We start from the raw sequence: 22,128 nt of genomic DNA, 5'->3' as shown, positions 1-22,128 counted from the left end.
CACTTTTAAGGATATTTTTGTTTACTTTTGCACAATAGAGAAAATTTGAAAATGTGTTGGGTTGCCACTTGATTTCAAATGTAAAATCTTGGTCCTGAAGCACAACCAGTTGAGAATCAATGTAGAAGAGCAACCTTTTCTTTATAAACCTATATTGTTTTTCAGCCTGACTGCTTGAGCCAGAAAACATAATATTTGACTGGCCTTCCTTCTGAAACATCTGAATAAATGTATTTGCACCTAGACAGGTGTACAACATGCATAATTTCTAAAGGATTATTCGATGAAATTACAGCTGGCCTCCATCTGTTGTTGATTTCTAGTTTCAGCCCTGGATTTACATTTCTAATATTTTAATAAAACATGCCTCACCTTATTGCCAACAAGCTTTGAATCATTCGTTGGTGCCTGGATGCTGATTTGCTTTTTAAATGGGGGGAAATGTATATAACATTATGTGAGGAAGTACTTTTAAGGTTTGTTGACATTTTTATATCTCTCTTAGCGTTTAGAAAATAGGGTGTTGCTATTCGGTTGCTGAAGTATTCTGAGTGATTGTTAGCACATTGCTGTAATGTTGCTAGGGCATTGCAAGGTGGTTGCTAATCCAAAGTACGGGTATGATCAATACTGTTGTTTGCCTTAGTAAGCACCACTAAATAACTAGATAATCAACACCCAGCATAACTACAACATTACCAGGTCATCTAAGAAATCAACCAAAAAATATGACTAGTCAAATATTATCTAAATATACTATTAAAATCATATAATATACAGTATACGATACAAATACAGTATATGTAATATCAGGAACATATGGCACACTACATCAATAGCTAAACACAACAACAATGCACTAGTTAAGCATAAATATACTGTACATACAGTAACTGAATATAGAGTAAGCAAGCTGATTACAGTATTTGCAGTAAACTGTTTTTTTTTTTTTTTTTGCTTGATTTATTATAATGGAAATATGCTAAACAAAACAATAACTTAAGTAGGTTAAGCTTTCACTATAGAACAGGGGGTCAAGTTGTCTTTAATTGAAGACTTTAATAATGTCTTGTTTTAACAGCTTTTATAAAGCCAAAACTAATAAGGCTGTAACGAACCCCGCCCCCTCGGTTCGCCCCGAGCCCGCTAACGTTCACGCTCGTTCGGAGTCAGCGAGCTTTCACGCTCGTTCTCCTGCCGCGAGCTCTCCGGCTCGCACGCAATCTCTCCCCTCAGGCTCCCATGTGCCAGAACATTATGACCACCTTCACTCGTCTCAATCACCACATTAGTTTCACCTGCACTCGTCTCATCACGGCATTATTAGATACACCTGCACTCGCCCCTATTTATATCCCAGCACATTCGTTTCACACCCGTTGGTTATTGTTTAGTTACCCCTTCACTTTGCCAGCACAAGTGTTCCCCTAGTTCCCCCTTGTTATTCTTCTAGCTAGTATTTGCGCATTTCTAATTCTGATTATCCCGGCTTTGACCCCCTTGCTTTCCGTGACCACTCTTTTGTTATTGCCCTATTGTTATATCCTGATTCCCCGGCTCTCGACTCTACGCTTTCCCTGACCATTCTCCCGCTGGATTTTCCTTATTGTACCTTCGCCTGCTTTTTATTTAATAAAGCAGTTCATTGACTTACACTGTGACTGTCTTGTCTTGTGTGTGTGTGTGTTCGGGTGACAGAATAACCAACCACACCGCAGACAGTCACAATGCAAACCACCGAGGAGTTCCGCAGCTCATTAGAGCGGATTTTCACGGCACTTTCCGCCCAGGGAGCTACGGTCGGCCACCACGACCAAACACTCGCGGCTCAGGGACAGCAGAAACAGGAGATCCTGCAGACAGTACGTGCTATTTCTGATCAGTTTTTGCCGGCTCCGCCTGTGCCTGTCCCTGTGTCCGTTGATGTACCCACTGTATTTCCCAGCTCCGCAAGCTTTCAAACCCCCGAGCGGTTTGACGGTTCGTCGGATGCGTGTCAGGGTTTTTTGATGCAGTGCGCTGTATACATGACGTATCACCCCCTTTTGCAATCTGACTGTGAGAAAGTGCACTTTGTGATCTCCTTGCTCTCGGGCAAAGCACGGCAATGGGCTACCGCGTTGTGGGCCGCGGACAGCCCTCTTTTGTTATCATACAGCCAATTTTGTCACCAAATTGCCGTGGTCTTTAATCACCCAGCAGCTGGCCGAGATGTCGGCAGCCGCCTCATGTCGAGTCACTGTCACTCGAGGACTATATTCAGCTCTCCATTACCGTGGACAACCTGCTTCGGAACCCTGCTTTTCAGAGCCCCCCGTCGTTCACGAGCCTTCGACGGCTCGCAACCCACCCAGACCCGTAACTCTTCCCCAGACGAGCCTATGCAGCTTGGGCCTCTGCCTGTACTGCGTTGATTCCTGTCAGCTCTGCCCTCGGCGTGCCCTCTCTAGAAACCAGGTGAGAACATCTGTCTTCCTCAACATTACCCAGAAGCAAGTCTGCCTCCCCGTAACGTTGACTTTTAACGATGTCTCTTTTTCTACCCCAGCCCTAGTTGATTCCGGGGCAGCAGGAAACTTTTTAGACGATGGCTTGGTCCAGGAGCTGTCCATCCCCCTCTGTCCGGTCGTGCCACCCCTCAGAGTTAACTCTCTGGATGGGGCACCCCTCGGATCGGGTCTCATCACCCTCCGGACCATGCCATTGTCCCTCCAAGTGGGCCTTTTCCACACAGAGTTAATCCAGTTTTTTATTGTACACTCCCCTAGAGACCCTGTGGTTTTGGGCCACCCCTGGTTAGCGCTCCATGACCCCCACATTTCCTGGCGCACAGGGGAGCTGTTGCGCTGGACTGACCACTGCCTATCCCACTGTATTTCCCTTCCTGTGTCCTCCACCTCTGTAGAGAGCCCCGACGTGGAATCCTCTGTTACCATCCCGCCTGAGTACTCTGCGTTTGCTGACGTGTTCGCAAAGACCCAGGTTAGTCTTCCCCCCACCGTAGTGTGGACTGCGCCATTGAGCTCCTTCCGGGGACCCCGCTCCCCAAAAGCCGGGCCTACCCCCTAACACTACCAGAAACCAAGGCCATGGAGGATTATGTCGACGAGGCACTCAAGCTGGGCATTATCCGGCCGTCCACCTCCCCGGTGGCATCCGGTTTCTTCTTCGTGGGCAAAAAGGATGGCGGACTTCGCCCCTGTATTGACTACCGGGCCCTAAACAAGGCCACCCTGAAGTTCGCCTACACCCTACCATTCATCCAACCGTCCCTCGAGCAGGTCAGTAAGGCGAGGGTCTTCACTAAGCTCGACCTCAGAAGTGCGTACAACCTCGTGCGCATCCGCAAGGGGGACGAGTGGAAGACGGCGTTCATCACCACTAGGGGGCACTATGAATATCTGGTGATGCCGTACGGCCTCGCCAATGCCCCTTCAGTGTTCCAGTCGTTCATGAACGACGTCTTCCGAGACATGCTGGACCTCTTTCTCATCGTCTATATCGATGACCTGCTGATCTACTCCGCCACGATTTCTGAGCACACCGTCCGCGTCTCGAGGGTGCTGCAGAGACTACGTGAACACGATCTGTTTGTGAAGGCCGAGAAGTGTGCCTTTCACTGCCCCTCCATCTCCTTCTTGGGTTATGTCCTGTCAGCAGGAACCATGGAGATGGAGACCGACAAGGTGGCTGCGGTTCTGTCTTGGCCCGAGCCGAGCACGCTCAAGGAACTCCAGCGGTTCTTGGGCTTTGCTAACTACTACCGGCGTTTTATTAGGGACTTCGGCAAAATCACCGCACCCCTCACGTCCCTCACACGGGGCAACCCAAAGTGTCTCACCTGGAACGCACCCGCCCAGCAAACCTTCCAGGCCCTTAAGGAGGCCTTCACGACCACACCGGTTCTTCAGCAGCCCGACCCCACTCTCCCGTTCGTGGTGGAGGTAGATGCCTCTGAGGTAGGGGTGGGAGCTGTACTTTCCCAACCCCACGGGACCCCGGCCAAGTTTAACCCGTGTGCGTTTTATTCCCACAAGCTGTCTCCCCCCGAAGTAAACTACGACGTCGGGAATAGGGAGCTGCTGGCCATCAAGCTGGCCCTGGAGGAGTGGCGCCATTGGCTGGAGGGCTCGAGGTTCCCCTTTGTCGTCTTCACCGATCACAAGAACCTTGAGTACCTCCGAGCAGCCAAGAGACTAAACCCTCGACAGGCCAGGTGGGCTATGTTCTTCGCCCGGTTCAATTTTACCGTCACCTTTCGACCGGGCTCCCAGAACCTCAAGGCGGACGCCCTGTCTCGCCTGTTTGACCGCGGCTCAGAGACCCCTGAGTCAGAAACCATCCTCCCCACTTCGTGCGTCGTAGCACCCGTCCAGTGGGAACTGACGGAGGCCATTCTACAGGCTCAAGACGAAGAGCCCGCGCCTCCTCAGACCCCCCCCAATAGAGTATATGTCCCCACCACTATCCGCCCCCAGCTCATTCAGTGGGTACACACCTCACTTTGTTCTGGCCACCCGGGGATCACCCAGTCCACCCAGCTGCTCGCTAGGAGATATTGGTGGCCTTCACTCAAAGACGACATTTCCGACTTTGTCCTCTCTTGTCCTGTTTGTGCCCAGTCCAAAACGCCCCGTCACCTTCCTGCAGGCCTCCTCCAGCCATTGCCTGTACCTGACCGTCCGTGGTCCCACATAGCTATGGACTTCATCACGGACTTGCTCCCCTCCAACGGCCGGACTGAGATCCTTGTGGTCATTGACCGGTTCTCCAAGATGTGCCGCCTCATCCCTCTACCCGGGTTGCCCAACGCTACACAGCTGGCCGACCTGGTGATCACCCACGTCTTCAGGAACTTCGGCATTCCCGAGGAGATCACCTCTGATCGGGGTACCCAGTTTACATCTCACTTCTGGCGAGCTTTCAGCGACAGGCTGGGTATCCAACTCAACTTCTCCTCGGGATACCATCCTCAGACCAATGGCCAAACCGAGTGCCTCAACCAGGAGGTAGGCAGGTACCTGAGGGCCTACTGCGCCCAAAACCAGGGCAGCTGGCACACCTACCTCCCCTGGGCCGAGTACGCCCAGAACAGTCTAGTCAGCTCATCTACACATCTCACCCCCTTCCAGTGCGTCCTGGGCTACCAGCCACCTCTATTCCCGTGGGAAGCTAACCCCAGCGACGTGCCGGCGGTGGATGCCTGGGCCCAGAGAAGTGCCCAGGTCTGGAGAGCCACCCATGACCGGATACAACGCTCTGTCCAAACCCAGAAGGCAAAGGCAGACCACCGACGCCGTCCTGCCCCCCTGTTCCATCCGGGCCAAAGGGTTTGGCTCTCCACCCGTGACATCCACCTCCGGCTACCATCTAAGAAGCTAAGTCCTAAATACATCGGCCCCTTCAAAATTATGTCACGTATTAACCCTGTCACATACAAGTTACTTTTACCACCCCGCTACAGAATTTGTCCTGTGTTTCATGTGTCCCTTCTTAAACCAGTGCACTACAGCCCCATGTTCCCACCCACGGCAGCCCAGACACCCCCTCCACCACTTGATGTCGGTGGTCAGCCCGCCTATATAGTCCGGGCTCTACTTGACTCCCGACGTCGGGGAGGCGAGCTGCAGTACCTGGTCGACTGGGAGGGCTACGGACCTGAGGAGCAGTCGTGGGTACGATCGAGAGATATCCTGGATCCAGCTCTTAAACTGGACTACCACCGCCAGCATCCCGATCGTCCCGCACCACTTCCTAGAGGTCGCGCTCCTCGCAACCGAGCGCGGCCGTCAGGAGCCGTCCGTAGCAGAGGGGGGAGTACTGTAACGAACCCCGCCCCCTCGGTTCGCCCCGAGCCCGCTAATGTTCACGCTCGTTCGGAGTCCGCGAGCTTTCACGCTCGTTCTCCTGCCGCAAGCTCTCCGGCTCGCACGCAATCTCTCCCCTCAGGCTCCCATGCGCCAGAACATTATGACCACCTGCACTCGTCTCAGTCACCACATTAGTTTCACCTGCACTCGTCTCATCACGGCATTATTAGATACACCTGCACTCGCCCCTATTTATATCCCAGCACATTCGTTTCACACCCGTTGGTTATTGTTTAGTTACCCCTTCACTTTGCCAGCACTAGTGTTCCCCTAGTTCCCCCTTGTTATTCTTCTAGCTAGTATTTGCGCATTTCTAATTCTGATTATCCCGGCTTTGACCCCCTTGCTTTCCGTGACCACTCTTTTGCTATTGCCCTATTGTTATATCCTGATTCCCCGGCTCTCGACTCTACGCTTTCCCTGACCATTCTCCCGCTGGATTTTACTTATTGTACCTTTGCCTGCTTTTTATTTAATAAAGCAGTTCATTGACTTACACTGTGACTGTCTTGTCTTGTGTGTGTGTGTGTTCGGGTGACAAAGGCTTAATAACCGGTTTAATATTGTTTAGTCAACTTGTTATAAGATCTCTGAAATTGAGCATTTATTACATTACTTTCTACATAAAAATTCAAAGTTTAATAAGTTGTAAATTATGGCTAAGATGGACTTACTCTACAATCAGTTAATTGTTAATTACTGTCTTATTCATGCTTAACTACTGCATTATTGTGGACCCTTAAAATAAAGTGTTACCATTTGTTTTACATTCTTCACCATGTCTCCATTTTATCGATAATAAAAAGGTTTGATATTAAGACAGTTTGCCAGCTGTGCTGCCTTAGTCAGTTAAAAGAAAACTCAAATGACATTGTAAATCATGACTGACCCTTCACCTCATAATAATGACCACAGATGTCATTAAATAAACTGTAAAATGACTATAATTATTTTTCATTGCTTATAGCTTTGACCAGCAACTGTGCAATTGCACATTTGGAGTAAGATTTTCTCCACATGTATTTCTGAGCCAAAGTACTGCTGGCAAATCATTGAAGCTAATGCCTGTACAACTTTACTTTCCAAGTCTAACTGTGTCTAGGCATGCATTTAAGGCCTTGAATCAACGGGTCTCAGATTAACTCTGTGCAGTGCATTCCAGCTTTATAGTCCATGGCCAGAATTGACAGTCTAAAAATAGCACCACAAAACCCCTTCTGAACTGTATCTACATTCTGCACATCCCTACCCTCCATCCACTCCTGAGCTTCAGCCAAAATGAAAATGAGCATAATTAGGTCCCATGAGCTAGAGAGCATTAGACAGAGCAGCAGTACTGGCACGGACAGTAGTATCTTCCTGGTGTTGGGCCGTCAATGTCACCCGGCATGCCAAAGGCTGCAGTTAGCACCCGTTTGGAAAACCTGCACTAGATGACTTTCTTAACATGCAGTATCACTCACAATTCAATTTCCTGTAGTTATCAGGAAAAACAGCCACATATTTTCCTCTCTGGTTTGTAGGAATGTGAAAATATAGTGATGGTCATCAACATGCACTCAGCAGCATGTCTGGCTCTTGCATCCTAGGCATTTTAGGGGGCCACATGATTATTTTTTTATTATTATTAGAATTATTATTATTATTTGCATGTTTTCATTAGCCAACGATACCTGCAGTGAGAGCAATGGGGGGCCGAAAAAGAAAAAACACAAATCGTATTCTGCTTTAGTGGGGAAAGACAGAAATCTCAAAAATGTTGACTTAGCTTAAATTTAAAATAGCCAATAAAATATGACAAATGGTATCTTAAATTTAGTTTCTTTAGCTGTTATCAGGCTTACAAACTGTATTTTTAGGTTGCTCCAGCTAATGCACGTTCACATTCTAGAGCAATGACATCTTCAGCAAGAGGGCTGTGGCTGACTCTGAGGCATAGAAACGTGTGGTGATGGGAGAGCAAGCAGATAAAAAGACAGAAAGTCATAGGGAAAGTACAGAGTGTGACACAAGAGACAGCGGCAGTGAGCACAAGAAAGATAGAGACAGAAAACAAGAGCTGTTCCCACAGTCTTTGAACCAACAGGTATGAGTGTCTGCTGTACTCTCCTCACTAGATAACTGGATTGTAAATACAGAATGTGCTGAAAAAGTAATTGTTAAGGGTTAAATGAGTTGTATAGGTTTTCTTGGGATAGTTTAATCATTTGTCCTGTAAAACCAACATGATAAGTGTATGAAAGGGAGAAACAGAGTTATTGGGTATGGGGGTATGTAATGAGCATTGGCTTATTGCACTGAATTACATTACTAATATTGTTTCAGGTATCACCATAGATCCCATGTTTCATCGGAGTACAAATTTGTGGCAATGACATGTTTATATATAAACAAATTTTCAATAAATGTATATAACACTCGTGGAGCATTTTAATATGTTTAGCAAATAAAAGTGTCAAATAGGGGTGTGTGGTGAAGCCATGATCTGTATTTGTATCTGTATCATTGACAAAATTATCTTTACCTGTCTCTGTATTCAGATAGAACCAGGTGTGGGCGGGGCTTAAACTGGAAGTGCATCAAAACTAAATAAAACCCCAGTTTTTAAATGTTACTCTTACATTTATAGTTTATATGAATAAAATGTGCCTTGTATATGCCTTTTCATAATAATAGCCTAATAAAAATAATGTATTATAATAATAATAATAATGATGCCCTGTGATGGACTGGCCACCTGTCAAGGGGGTTTCCCTGTATTCGGCCCGAGACAGCTGGGATAGGCTCCAGCACTACCCACAACCCTGCATAAGACAAGTAGCTAGAGAAGATGGATAATAATTTAATAATAGTTAACAATAATAGTTTCTCCAGGTATTTCTGATATTAACATCTGCATGAAACAGAATTTTCATTTGTCTGTGCATGTATAACAACATAATTCTGGAAGCAAGAGGTGTCAAGCAAAATGTGAAATGTCAAACACACATTTTACAGTGAATAATAAATACAGATTCAAACATAAAAAGAAATGAAAATAAAATCAATATACACTAGAAAAATGTGTGAAAGTCCCAGAAATCTATCAGGAATTTTTACAATAGTACACAATTATTTAGTTATGAATATGAATATGAATATGAATAATAATGTTAAATTTATATAGTGCATATTCAGAGCTCAAGAACACATAAAATTCTCAAATTTAGCACAGTTTAAAGAAGAAGAAAAAAGCATGTTTCAGTTTCTCATTTTACATAAGCAGGAATATTCCTAATAGATGAAAACTCTACAGAGCATTTAAACCTTTATGGAGCATTTTAACTTTTCTTCGGAAAGTCTTAACCAGATGTGGATATAAATGTGATCAACTTTAAAAGACGAATAGAATCGCTATAAAATAGCTCCGAATCATCACTTCAGGTCAGTAATTAAACATTGCGCTCAGATTTAGGCTATAAATGAATACATGGGAATCCCGTGTGAATCATGTTATACATTAACATAGACATTTCAAGAAGTGGAAAGTGTATATGATGACATATCTTAGTTAATATTACACTTGACAAGCTCCAGATGCACACAATTAACAGAGACCCACAAACAGTCAATGTGCACGCCCATCCGATCTGAAATCACACCGTGCGCATTTTCATTCATAAACTTTACACTTTAGAAGTATTGGCTTTGCAGATTCCTAAATTCGTTGTAATTTTGGATATGTTTATTTGAAATGTTGCTTTATCCTTGTGCTTCTTGGATAATCAGTCAAACTAATATTTTTATATTATTTGGATGAATCCTTTATTCGTTTTTAAGTAATTATTTGTGCCTTTCCGAATAAGGTATTCTAATGCTTCAATGCTTTTGGGAGCCACATTGCCAATACCAAAATTAATAATAGACACACATATTTACATTGATAAGTGACAACAGTGCTTCCACAGTCTTGAAAAGCACAAACCGCAGCTAAAGCCAATACTTTTTCTTTATAACTAAAGTAGGCCTATGCCTTTAATAGTGAGAAATCATAATTTAATGTTTTATTATACAACAGTTTGGCCTGAAATGTGCAAGATGATAGGTTAGCTGATGGCCAATCAGCTCGCTTACATTTGATATGTCAAGCCAATCGGCTTACATGGTGTAAGCGGATAGCCAATCAACTTGCTTGCTCTCACTTTGCCAAAGATTTAAATTAGCTCAGTTTGCAAGTAAGCTAGTTTCACTATGCAATAGTTTTCTCTGAAACCCTCCAACTCCCCAGCACCACTTGTCTAGCTCTGCTACAAGGGGATTATATTTATGTCTAATTGTGCAACAGCATGTCATACCTGCTTGATTCAGCATGTCTTTTGTTGTTCTCCTTGTGTTGCAGCAGAAGCATGTTCACATGCTTATCTTATTATGTCTTTGTATGTTCTAGCAGAAGCAAGTCTCCGTACTTGCTCTGCAGCAGCAGCAGCGTAGCAGATATAGTCCACAAAGACCAATATCCTATAAATATGTCATACCCACAATAACATACTAAATCTTTCAGAGAGTTTTCATGGCTGAACTGTACATAATTGTATTATCATGCTGATATCCTGAACCAACAATAGCCAGGTACTTTGTTGCATTAAGACAGGTCACATGTGGGGAACAATTATTTTTGGTAAAGAGATTGTAGTTACTACAAACATACTTAAAATTATGCTTCTGGGTTTTTTGTAACATTATTTGCAGTATTTAATTGAGAGAATAAATTATGGGATGAACTTGTTCATGTGCATAACATAGTTAAACAGTAGTGTAGTGATAGCATATTCAATTATATACCAATAGAGTAAATGTTCTAGAGTTGAATGATAATTTTAACTTTCATTGCACAAGTTAAATAATGATTCTTTGACAGATCACGTAAATTCTGTAACACTGTAACATTTTTGCCACTATTCAACTGCATATTTTTGACATTCAACCATGCTACACCCTTAGCCACCCCAAGATTTTCACTGTTTCACCCCATTAAAAATGTCCTGGAGGCACTGCTGTAGCTTGCTGTTGATTCCATGGTGCAACATCATCAGCAGGGTTTTCAGGGCAGGTATCCCAGTAAACAAGCCTTTAAGTAGTATACAACATCATGTAGAGCTTTTTCACTTGCACTCAGTTTGTCTTGTCTTGAGCAATGCATGGCATGTGCCTTGATAAGTATTCAAGCAGCCCAGTGAAACAGTAGCTTTTACATAAAATCACTGTTCACTTCTGTACTGGCAAAAAGCCAAAAGTGCCATATAGCATGCAAATCTGGTAAACTTTCAGCTGTGAAAATAAAGTGTGTTTAAAGAACGTCCCATCTGGGGTTCTCGTACATACACGGTGTGGATCATAATTTGCATCCCGGCGGCTGGGATAGCTAGCATACTGTGTGCAAACACAAATGTACACTGACTTCCTCCAGTTCCTCAAACCTGCAGCAAGTGTTAACTAACTGCATTTTGATTTAAATAAAGGACAGATATTTATTGTGAGAAATCATGCAGCTTGACTATGAAATAGTGCCTCCGAAGTGTTGCATTTCCATTGTGGTCCCCTTGGGACACATAAAAGCAGTTTTCTGCAAGAGTTGATAAATTTTTTCATTATGCTTGCCTTCACTTATCCTTTTGAGCAGGTTCAGGGGAACAAACAAAAAGCTACTGTAATCAATGGCAATTCACACAAACAAAGCTACTGTAATCAATGGCAATTACTGTAATTGTAAAGGGTTTCATACTAAAATTGGTGTCTTTAACATGAGCGACCCTACTGCCGACTATAAAATAACATTCAAAACATTGAGACAAGCTCAACTAACAACATATTTCGCCTTTTGGTACATCAGGGGAGATTTTTAATTACAAATCAAAAGAATATAATAAACAATTCGTAATCCAGCTTTAAAGACAATCATGTAGATTTATATAGATTCCATAAAGAATTACAATATGTATGCAAACCCAATACTGAAACAAATAACTCTGCCTGAGGTAAAAAATGGAAAAGTATCATATAAATCATGAGTATCAAATAGAAATATTAAGCTTTGCATTGGTGAAAAGTGACATCAGTCTTCTCATGTAATATATGTCAAATCAGATTCTGTGATGGTTTCATACTTCTGTTTTATACATATTCCAAGCCATTGGAGAATCATAGACATGACAAGAACTGAACACACTTTTAATAGGATAGAACATTTTCTATTTAAATTGCTTTTGCCGTGTTTCATTTTCAATCTCAATATCAATACAGCTCGTATTTTAAAAAAGGAAATAATGAATGTCTGACAGATTAAATTTTTATGATATAATATGAGGTTCTGTCAAACGTATAATAGCTGAAGTCTATTTGAGCAGGTAATTAAGCAGGTAGGACTTAGACACTTCCAAAATATTGAAGCTTTATGTTCAGAATGGCATACTCCCATACCATAGGACTATTACTATTGCTGCAGTATATAATTTGTATACTAAGCACATTTTATATATGCATAGAATACCCAGATTACTTCTAAAATGAGCAGCATACAACAGAGCTTGGCTGCTGCAAGTGATTTTCATGTATGCAAAAAATGTCAATATCCAACTCCCTTAAATATATTAATGAAATAAATGTCCTGAGATATCTCACCAGTCTTTGTGACAGCTGTAGACGAATGTGTTCTTGGTTGATGCATTTCACCTGTCAATAATTGTTTTCGTTCTCATGGTATTGTATTTGAAGCAGATCATTGAGGCAATGATTCATAACGTTTGTCAACTGAGGGCACTATTGTGCCACTGTTGAATTTGACAGCCACAAGAACAAACAATGTTGCTCTTTTGCTCCATTTTGGTCTCAAAATTAGCTTTGGAGGGCGGGGATTTGGAATGAGGGGGCATGGCTAATTCATCAGCTCAGTCACATGAAAGCTTCAGAATGCTAAAAATCACTTACAGCACATTTAATGCATGCTCTACTGTAATTGATAAAGCAATGCAATTGGCTTAACCTTCCATTTCTAGTGTTTTGGATTAAGCGGAATATCAGTCATGACTTTAAACAGCTCTTTCTTGACTAGATAATTTTATTGGGCTGCCAAATGTTAAGACATATATACACCAATCTGGATTAAAAATGCTAAACTGCCATTTTTATTTCCAAGATGATAACTTGCCGGCACTCGTTGAATTAAACATGTAATGTGATGAGGTGTTCTGACAACAATGTAGCATATATCTGTTTACAACTATTACCATGGAATAATGCCTTAAGTTTCACATCCTATTTTTATTTATTTTCTAATAGTAGGTGGTATACGGTGTATACTGTCTAAAATTCAGTAAGTAGTAATCTAGTATTAAATTCTGAACATGACCATGGTAATTATCGCATAGTCAAACAAATTAGGCTTTGAAAGAGTGAAAATAAAAATTTAAGTTGCTCTACAAATAGTTGTGTTGGTAAGGAATTTGTGGCATGTAGGGTTTTATGTGACCTAGAAAAGGAGGATCAAAGGAATTTTGTTCATGGATTGAAAGTGTTCAATTTTTCATGGTGGAATAATGCTGTCTTGAAAGTAGAGGCTTATGGTGGCAGGTGAAATCTGTGCAGTGTTGAAAAGAGTGCCATCATACTGCTGTCATAATGTTGCTTCTAAGATTAAATGTATACATAGCTTTGTTTTTGATGCCATGTACACATGAAAGACAGACAGACAGACACCAAAGGTAAAATCACAAATGTGATATGTCTGCCTCCCCACCTCCCTCCCCGCCTTCATCTACAGCCACTAGATATTTATTACTTTTTAACTTTATATTTAAAGATATTTTGCTCATTTGTTTTGGTTACATGTTGTGCAATCTCTGCATTTTCTTGGCCAAATAAAATGTTGAGTCAGTTTGACATAGTTCAAATAGATCTGGTCCATTTTTTTTCTTTCTTTGTGCCTCTCCTTATACATATAATTATGTATTATGGAGCATTATGACTGCAACTCCTTTAGATGAACTTAAGCTATCGGAAGGCTCTCTAATTATAAAGAATAGTGTTCATTTTGACTTGGAAACCTCACCAGTACCACAGACAGAGCTTGATATGGGCACATTTCCAATTAAGGAACCAGCAGGGTAAATCAACCCCTTATTACATTACATTGTAGGATACATTTGCTGATCGTAATTGAGGGAGCAGATTTTAAGCAGAGCTGACAGTCTGTTAGTAGTCTGTAAAACAGTCTGTAAATCCTCACTGATTGTTTATTTTATGTTAATTTTTATCAGAACTTGATATAAAGGTATGATGTTACAGTGACGTTTTCCAAAATAATTTTCCCATCCCATCCAACAGAGCACAGTCCTAGATGCTGAGAAGAGACCAAAATATATCAAAACATAAAATACAGTACATATATATATATATATATATATATATATATATATATATATATATATATATATATATATATACATTGCCGACCAAAAGTTTGGAATAATGTACAGATTTTGCTGTTTTGGAATGAAATTGGTCATTTAATTCACAAAGTGGCATTCAACTGATCACAATGTAGGGACATTACTGATATAAAAAAACAGCACCATCAATATTTGAAAAAAAATATTTTTATAAAATCTAGACAGGCCCCATTTCCAGCAGCCATCACTCCAACACTTTATCCTTGAGTAATCATGCTAAATTGCTAATTTGGTACTAGAAAATCACTTACCATTATATCAAACACAGCTGTAAGTTATTTGGTTCGTTTAATGAAGCTTAACATTGACTTTGTGTTTGTTTTTGAGTTGCCACAGTATGCAATAGACTGCCATGTATTAAGGTCAATATTAGGTAAAAAAAAAATGGCAAAAAAAGAAAAAACAGCTTTCTCTAGAAACTCGTCAGTCAATCATTGTTTTGAGGAATGAAGGCTATTTAATCCTTGAGATCGCCAAAAAACTGAAGATTTCATACAAAGGTGAACACTACAGTCTTCAAAAACAAAGGACAACTGGTTCTAACAAGGACAGAAAGAGATGTAGAAGGCCAGATGTACAACTAAACAAGAGGATAAGTACATCAGAGTCTCTAGTTTGAGAAATAGATGACAGCTCAGCTGACAGCTTCATTGAATTCTACCCGCTTAACACCAGTTTCATGTACATCAGTAAAGATAAGACTCAGGGGTGCAGGACTTATGGGAAGAATTGCAAAGAAAAATTCACTTTTGAAATAGAAAAACAAAAATAAAAGAAGAATTTTTGATGAGAACTCTTTGAAGTAGTTTAAGAAGTTGTACATTTCTTTTTCAAATTGTAATTGTAATTTTTCACATTACTAATGTCCTGCCTATACATTGTGATCAGTTGAATGCCACTTAGGTGAATAAAAGTACCACTTTATTCAAAACATTTGGCCACCAGTCTATATATATATATTAGTGGTCGAAAGATATGGGAATTTTAATAGCCGATGCCAATCTCCAGAGAGCAGGGTGGCCGATAGGTCAATACAATGTCGATATATCACACAATTAAATAAAGTAAATAAAAAACATATAATTGCTAAACAATAATAATAATAAACTCTTATTTAGCACTATAATTACTCAATTTAATACAAAACAAAAAACTAAATTGTATTTTAAATGGTATATAGTAGTTTCTTCAGATTTCTGTTTAGTCATCACATTTTAGTAATTTATTTGCAGATGAAGAAATTGTTAATATATTAGGAAGAAGGAACTAACAGTACACACAATAGTCCAGCAACCATGGATGGCATGTCCACGTTAGTAATCGCATTTACTCAAAAAATATAGAATCAAACCAATTGTTCATACGGTGCATAGTGAATAAGACATTTACATATGGTGCATGTGAAGTGCTTTTACCTTGGGCTGCATCCAAAAATGTAGGCAGCTGACTTGCTATCGTGCTGCCTAATCAGTTAATGCTTAAACAGCATCTTTTTTGAATGAATGGAACTTTTAAGGAATCTGGCCTGCGAACAGTTTGAAAAGCACTTTTCCTGGTTTTGGACAAAGCCTTCTGTCAAACATTAGGCTATGGCTGAACCAGCCAGTCCTTAAACTTCTGAGCAGTTAGCCACTCCCCGAGGTGTAGGGGGCCGCCTTAGTTAGGTAGCCTTAGTGGTAGTTACGCGATGGCTTGCTGCGCTGGCTACGAGGCACACAGATTTCTGCCCATCTCGCACCGCCAGTCTGCAGTTTTCCATTGGGACCCCTAATGTCAACTCATCGACACAACGTTGCGTGAGTGACAGATAGGGAACGTCAAGGTTACTGATGTAACCTCTGTTCCCTGATGGAGGGAACGAGACTTTGTGTCCCTCTTGCCACAACACTGAACTAACCTCTGAAATGGCCGGGTCTTTGGCTCGGCTCCTCAGTGCGAAACCTGAGTGTGTGTTTGTCCGGAGGAGTGGCATGCAAATCCCACACGCCAATTCTCATTGGCCTTTTCTCAAAGATCAGAGATGTCTCGGCTCCCAAGGGTGACCCCTAGTGTCAACTCATCAACACAACGTCTCATTCCCTCCATCAGGGAATGGAGGTTACATCAGTAACTGTGACATTTTCTTGTGTTCAGAAAGGCAATAGGGGTGGCTAGGAACCCCCCGGGGTGGTCTCGATATGGTCTTCTATGAGGTTAGTGCGACTGAGGAGAGGCAAGCAATTCTGTTTGAAACTTGTTCAAGTCTGTAAGCTGCAATGGCGAGACATGGTCTCCACACAGGACTGGGGTGAATTAATTTGGTTTTGAGAGACTGCCTCCCTCCATGATTTTAAGAGGTTGAGGTGGTAAATGTGGTGTGCCTTGCCCCTGTCCGTTCGCCTAACCTCATAATTGGGATCTCCAACTTGCTGTATGACCTCAAATGGCCCTTGCCACTTGCAGAGTAATTTAGAGCTTGAGGTGGGTAGTAATACAAGCACTTTATTTCCAGGTGCGAATTCCCGTAGTCGAGTGCACCGTCATACAGTCGACTTTGACGTTCATTATCTTGGAGCAAATTCCCCTGTGTTAATTGACCCAAAGTGTGGAGATTTGATCTAAGATCAAGAACGTTCTAAATAAATTTTTTCTGTTTGAAGGTCCCTCCTCCCTAGCTTTCCACATCACGTAGAGCATGCTGCGTGGTCGATGCCCATACAGCAGCTCGAATGGGGGAAACCTTGTGGCGGCTTGTGGGACCTCTCGCACTACAAATAACAGGGGTTTGAGCAACTTATCCCAATTTCTAGCGTCCTCGTGTATGAACTTACGAATCATGTTTTTTAAGGTCTTATTAAATTGTTCCACCAACCCATCTGTTTGGGGGTGGTAAACACTGGTGGAAATCTATTTAATACCTGACAATTTGTACAGTTTGCATAGCGTTCGTGACATAAATGTAGTTCCTACTGTAGTCCCCACTTGGGTGATAATTCTGAAGCGTGCCTCTGCAATACTTCATGCTGAGATGTTGAGTCCACCAGAACTAATACAAAGAGATGCCCATATTCTAATGGCCCGACAAGGTCGGTCCCAAAGGGGACCTCAATTAGCAGTAGAGGGCACAATGGTGCTTTTGGGGTGGCCGGTGGATTCACCAACTGACCTTCACGGCATGCCACACACCACTTGCGAATGTTCCCGTGAATGCCCGGCCAAAGTGTTTTCTCGTGACCTAAATGGCCAGCCATTGGATTATGGTGAGCTACCTGGAAGAGGGTTTCTTGATGGCTTGGTACTAAAAATTGGGTTGTATTTTATTTTGTTTGCATGTCCTGCATCACTCGATACAACCAATCTTTAATAATTAAAAAATACGGGTATGTAAGTGCGATGTCAGGCTGGAGTTGTTGACCATTGATGGATGGAGCAGACATAGACAGCACTGGCTCCACCTCCCCAGCCATAGCATCGCATGTCACACAATGAGACAACATTTTACAGGACCCATCCACACACATTTCCCTTAATAAATTCCTAAAATCAGGCCAATTTATTCCCAAAATCAGTGGATGGTTGAGGCGGGAATTAACCGCGGCCCCTACTCTATACTTTTCCCCCTTTAATAGTATCTCAATGGTAACCACCGGATACCTGTGAATATCCCCGTGCACACACCGTACACTCACCCGTTTATTCATACCTAAAGCCCCACCTTTATACCGTATATATTATATATATATATATGCATATGTTGGGTGTATTTAGTATAGAGTGAATCACACGAAAATGTATCTGGTCACATTTACCCCAAATCAAAAGGAAAAAAATAAATAAATAGGAAAATTACATTTTGCTGAAATAAAAGGATATTTAATAAATGACTGTTTGGAACTTTTAAGATTTTTTGCACTGTGACATTATTTTCATGCCAATCAAGTTCATTACTGTTTTATTATATATATATATAATTCAAATCACCTTTGGGGAATAATCTTTTGTTATGAAAATGTATGACTTTTGCGTATTGTGTATTTTTTGTATGTTGCGTTGTTGAAGGTAAGTCAAGTGTACAGTACATGTTCTAGACAGGTCTCGTGAGATCAGGCCTGATTTGTTATATAGTCAATATTATTCCATAAACAATTAATTTCATCATAGATTTATACTGTGAAACATTAAAGAAATCTGCCATCTAACTTTAAGCTATACTAAAAAAAATTGTTTCCCTCCTTATACAGTATGTCAAACACTCCTATCGTTTTTCTACATAATTCATAATGATCTAATTAAAAGTCAATCACCTTAGAAACAAATTTCAAAAGCTCAAACAGCTCAACCCAAGCCCCATTTCCAGATCTCAAGATCTTTCTTTTTGAACCGCCTTTGCTCCCACAGGTTATCAATGCATCTTTTGATTGTTGCCTCAGAAGGTGCTTCATTTATATTCCTCAGTAAAAGTGGGGCCCCCGCAGATGGCTCGAAGTAGCCCGCTTACACTGATCAGTTTCCCCACAAAATCCTTATTATTATAACCATAATAAAGGGGATAAACAAATGTGAGCTCAGATTTCCTTTAAATGGCAATCTGTGTCTGCATGGGGGATACAGGGTCAGTATATGGGCAGTGCTATTCTCGTTGCGATTCTTCAGATTGAGACGCAGAGCCCCTATATCCATCTTAATTCTCAGATGGCAGCCTTGACCTACTTAATACAAAGACAGCCTCATACAAAATTGATGTGCTTGTATGACATATAAAAAGTTGCAAAAGCTATCTGAAAAAAAAAAAAAAAACTTGAGTGTGTTCTATCATATAATAATACTGAAGTGGATTTCAAATGCATCACAATAATGTATACATTAGGCTGAAGTAACTCAAAATTGAGAAAAGAGAGCAATAATTGCTTTAATTGTAACTGTCCAGTTAAAAATATGTGGATTCAACAGTTAAAATGTTTGTTTTGATATCGTATGGTTGTGAGGTAGGCTACTATTCAATATAGCCTATTGTATAAGTTCCATGTTTTTATAATGTTCCTTCAAAGATGACAATAGAATGCCTGAAACTGAAACTTTGCAAATTACAACATAAACCCATATAATCTCAAACTAAATTCAATGTGCCTCAATGTTAAAATGAAATAATTTGTCCTCAAGGTTCATTGAGTCTGAAAGACAAAAGGCTGCTCATACACAGCATTTTACACTTGAAGAACAGACATTTTGACTTATAAAAAATAAAAAAAAATAAAAAAACTTTGAAGGATCCTCTCCATTTTCTGCGCCAACTAAATAAGTGATGTGTTCACTGAACAATATCACTGCCATGTAGCACTACACAGCCAGCCATGAAATGTAAGACAGCAAGACAGACAGACAGACAGTAAGATAGATAGATATCCCTCTTGCTATATAGAGTAAATATACAGTATATATTCTATAATCAAGCAAGGCAAATTTGATCAACCAGCACTGTTGAGATCAGAGGAGCTGCCCAGAGTGCTAAAGAAATCCTTGTAACCTGTTGATGCACAGCTGTTAACTTCATCATTTATGCATTAAAAATATTAAATAATTACCTGTATGATATACATTTCAGAGCAACACATGTATGTTTTCTCCGGATACGAATATCAATGTGTAAATACAAATAAACAATAAAGGTAGAACTGACACTATTAATTCCAGAGTCTGAGAAACATGAGAGATAATGGGGTTGTGCTGGTGATCCTGTGATTATAATAACCTTGCAATATTAAAATGAAAATTAAAACATAGGTTTGGTTACATTGACAAAATCGGTGAGATAGCAACGACTGTCAATCTATATGGCTCACACTGTATAATGATGAACGAATGCAGAATTAGAGGCATCACGACAAATTGGAACCAGCACAACAGCAATAACAGTCCTTATCAAAGCACTAGATGTTTATTAATACGGCAAAATCTTCTAAACAGCTTCTTGTTTTTGAGAAGAACATATGCCATTGCTGCGGCATCATTTGAGATATCTACTGAGACTGTGAGCACTGAAAATCTGCGAATTAGTTTTAAAATAAAATCATTTTAATAAGTTTCAAATCATAATGCACATTTCACATTTGGACCAAGTTTGACTTGTCTATATGGGGAACTGGGGGTGAAATATAAAATATATATAAACTAGGTTTTTCCGCAGTAGAAGATGGACGTAAAGAAGCACACTTACATGGACGTGATGTTCCTGAAGAGCTCTTCAATGTCATTATTGTTACTGCCATTGCCCGTCGGGTCTTGTAGAGCAAGCAACGGGAAAAAATTCCCACTGTCGGACTTATTGCAATAGATCTCGGTGGGCAAACAGCTGCATGTTTGCGGACAATCGAGCATGGAGCTCCAATAGCCCTGGAAGATGCTTGAAAGAAAGAAAAGCCTCCAGGTGAACACTGGAACCACTGAGCAGAACCATAAATCCATGACTGGGTCCAAATAAACGACTCGACGTCTTCCAGGGCTGATGAAGATGATGCAGCTCGTTGATGAAGATTGGAGTGTTCAATGTCTAAAAGCGTTGGCTACAAGAGAGTGCGTCCGCCTATAAACATCGTTTGAGGTTGTATTGTTATTATAATATCCTTTAAAATATTTGTATTGTATTCCGTTAGAAAAAGAAGAACTGGAAATGCCACAACGCGCCTCGACTTTCCATGATAGGGATGTTCTCAGTCTCCCAAGTCGGAGGAAAGTACTGGTGAAAGCGCTGATGCTTTGGGTGACGAGCATGAAGTCCCACCTACTGGACAGAACTAGACTAACATCTGCAAGAGGAGGAGGAGGAGGAAACACATTCCCGAATTGACGGTAAAATCAATAGACTGATACAATATGCTAGAGGGTTGCATGACAATATAAAACCATGTTTTAATATGAAACGATTGTAGTTTATCGCAGTTCCGTTGGTGCTGCGTCTTGCTCCTAAAATAATTTTCATGGTGTTGTTGCTGTTTTATGTTGTTGACTGTGTCATGTTTTAGTAGGCTATGCATTCTACACAATAAAAAAATGTTTGTCAGTGAAAGGTGCAACGTGGGTGCAGCATCATTCAAAATCAATAGTTTTCCTTAGCAACCACTGTGCGGCACCATCATGATTCTTATTGCCTGTTTTCTGTTTCTGGTCTCAAGAAACAGTGTAAAAACGAGTGATGGAGGAGAGGTGGAGAACAACAAGCATCGAAGTGTTAGTTGAAGTAAAAATGCATTTCAGGCTCAACTTGTGCAGATGTTGGCTGTCATAGGGACTTAAAAATGTTGTAGGCGATTTTTTTCATGGAAAGGAATGCAAAATAATTACTTCTCTCTCTCTCTAAGATATTAATTAAATAAGTGTCATGAGATATCTCACTGGTCTCTGTGACAGCTCTAGACTCTGTAAACAGCGAACAAAAACGTGTCTGCAGGCAGCGGACAATGATGCTTTCTGCCTGTCTATCATTTTGCGCATTTTTCATAGTATTGTAGTTGCAGCGAATTATTGAGGCATAATGCCATCTTTATGACGTGTTGCTCATAACAGTTGTCAGCTGAGGGCACTATTTTGCTGCTGTTGTTTTTGACAGCTGTTCTTGCTCATGTTGGTCTCAGTAAAGCTCATTTCGGTATCTTTAGAGTGTAGGGTTTTGGGGAACGAGTGTGGCTAATCCAGTGGCTCAGCTTGAACAGCTATAATCGTAAAGTCATTACACTGTCATTGTAATTTTTTATTTTATTTTAATGGTAAATGACTGTAAAATACTAGAGTAAATTTTGTTA

At 41.2% G+C, this 22,128-nt stretch overlaps 1 protein-coding gene across 2 annotated transcripts in view; it reads right to left on the bottom strand.

Moving 5' to 3' along the window:
• LOC127646162 (NT-3 growth factor receptor-like) overlaps nucleotides 1-21,042 on the bottom strand; it is a 207,528-nt gene extending 186,486 nt beyond the window's left edge. For both annotated transcript variants that reach the window (XM_052129637.1, XM_052129644.1), the window contains exon 1: nucleotides 20,547-21,042. In XM_052129637.1, the coding sequence (XP_051985597.1) occupies nucleotides 20,547-20,794 (248 nt within the window). In that variant the 5' untranslated portion in view covers nucleotides 20,795-21,042. The remainder of the gene's footprint in view (nucleotides 1-20,546) is intronic.
• Between the last annotated feature and the right edge of the window lie 1,086 nt (nucleotides 21,043-22,128).

Source organism: Xyrauchen texanus, chromosome 1, assembly GCF_025860055.1.
Source record: "Xyrauchen texanus isolate HMW12.3.18 chromosome 1, RBS_HiC_50CHRs, whole genome shotgun sequence".
Lineage (NCBI taxonomy): Eukaryota > Metazoa > Chordata > Actinopteri > Cypriniformes > Catostomidae > Xyrauchen > Xyrauchen texanus.
This window is presented reverse-complemented; position numbering and strand designations above follow the sequence as displayed.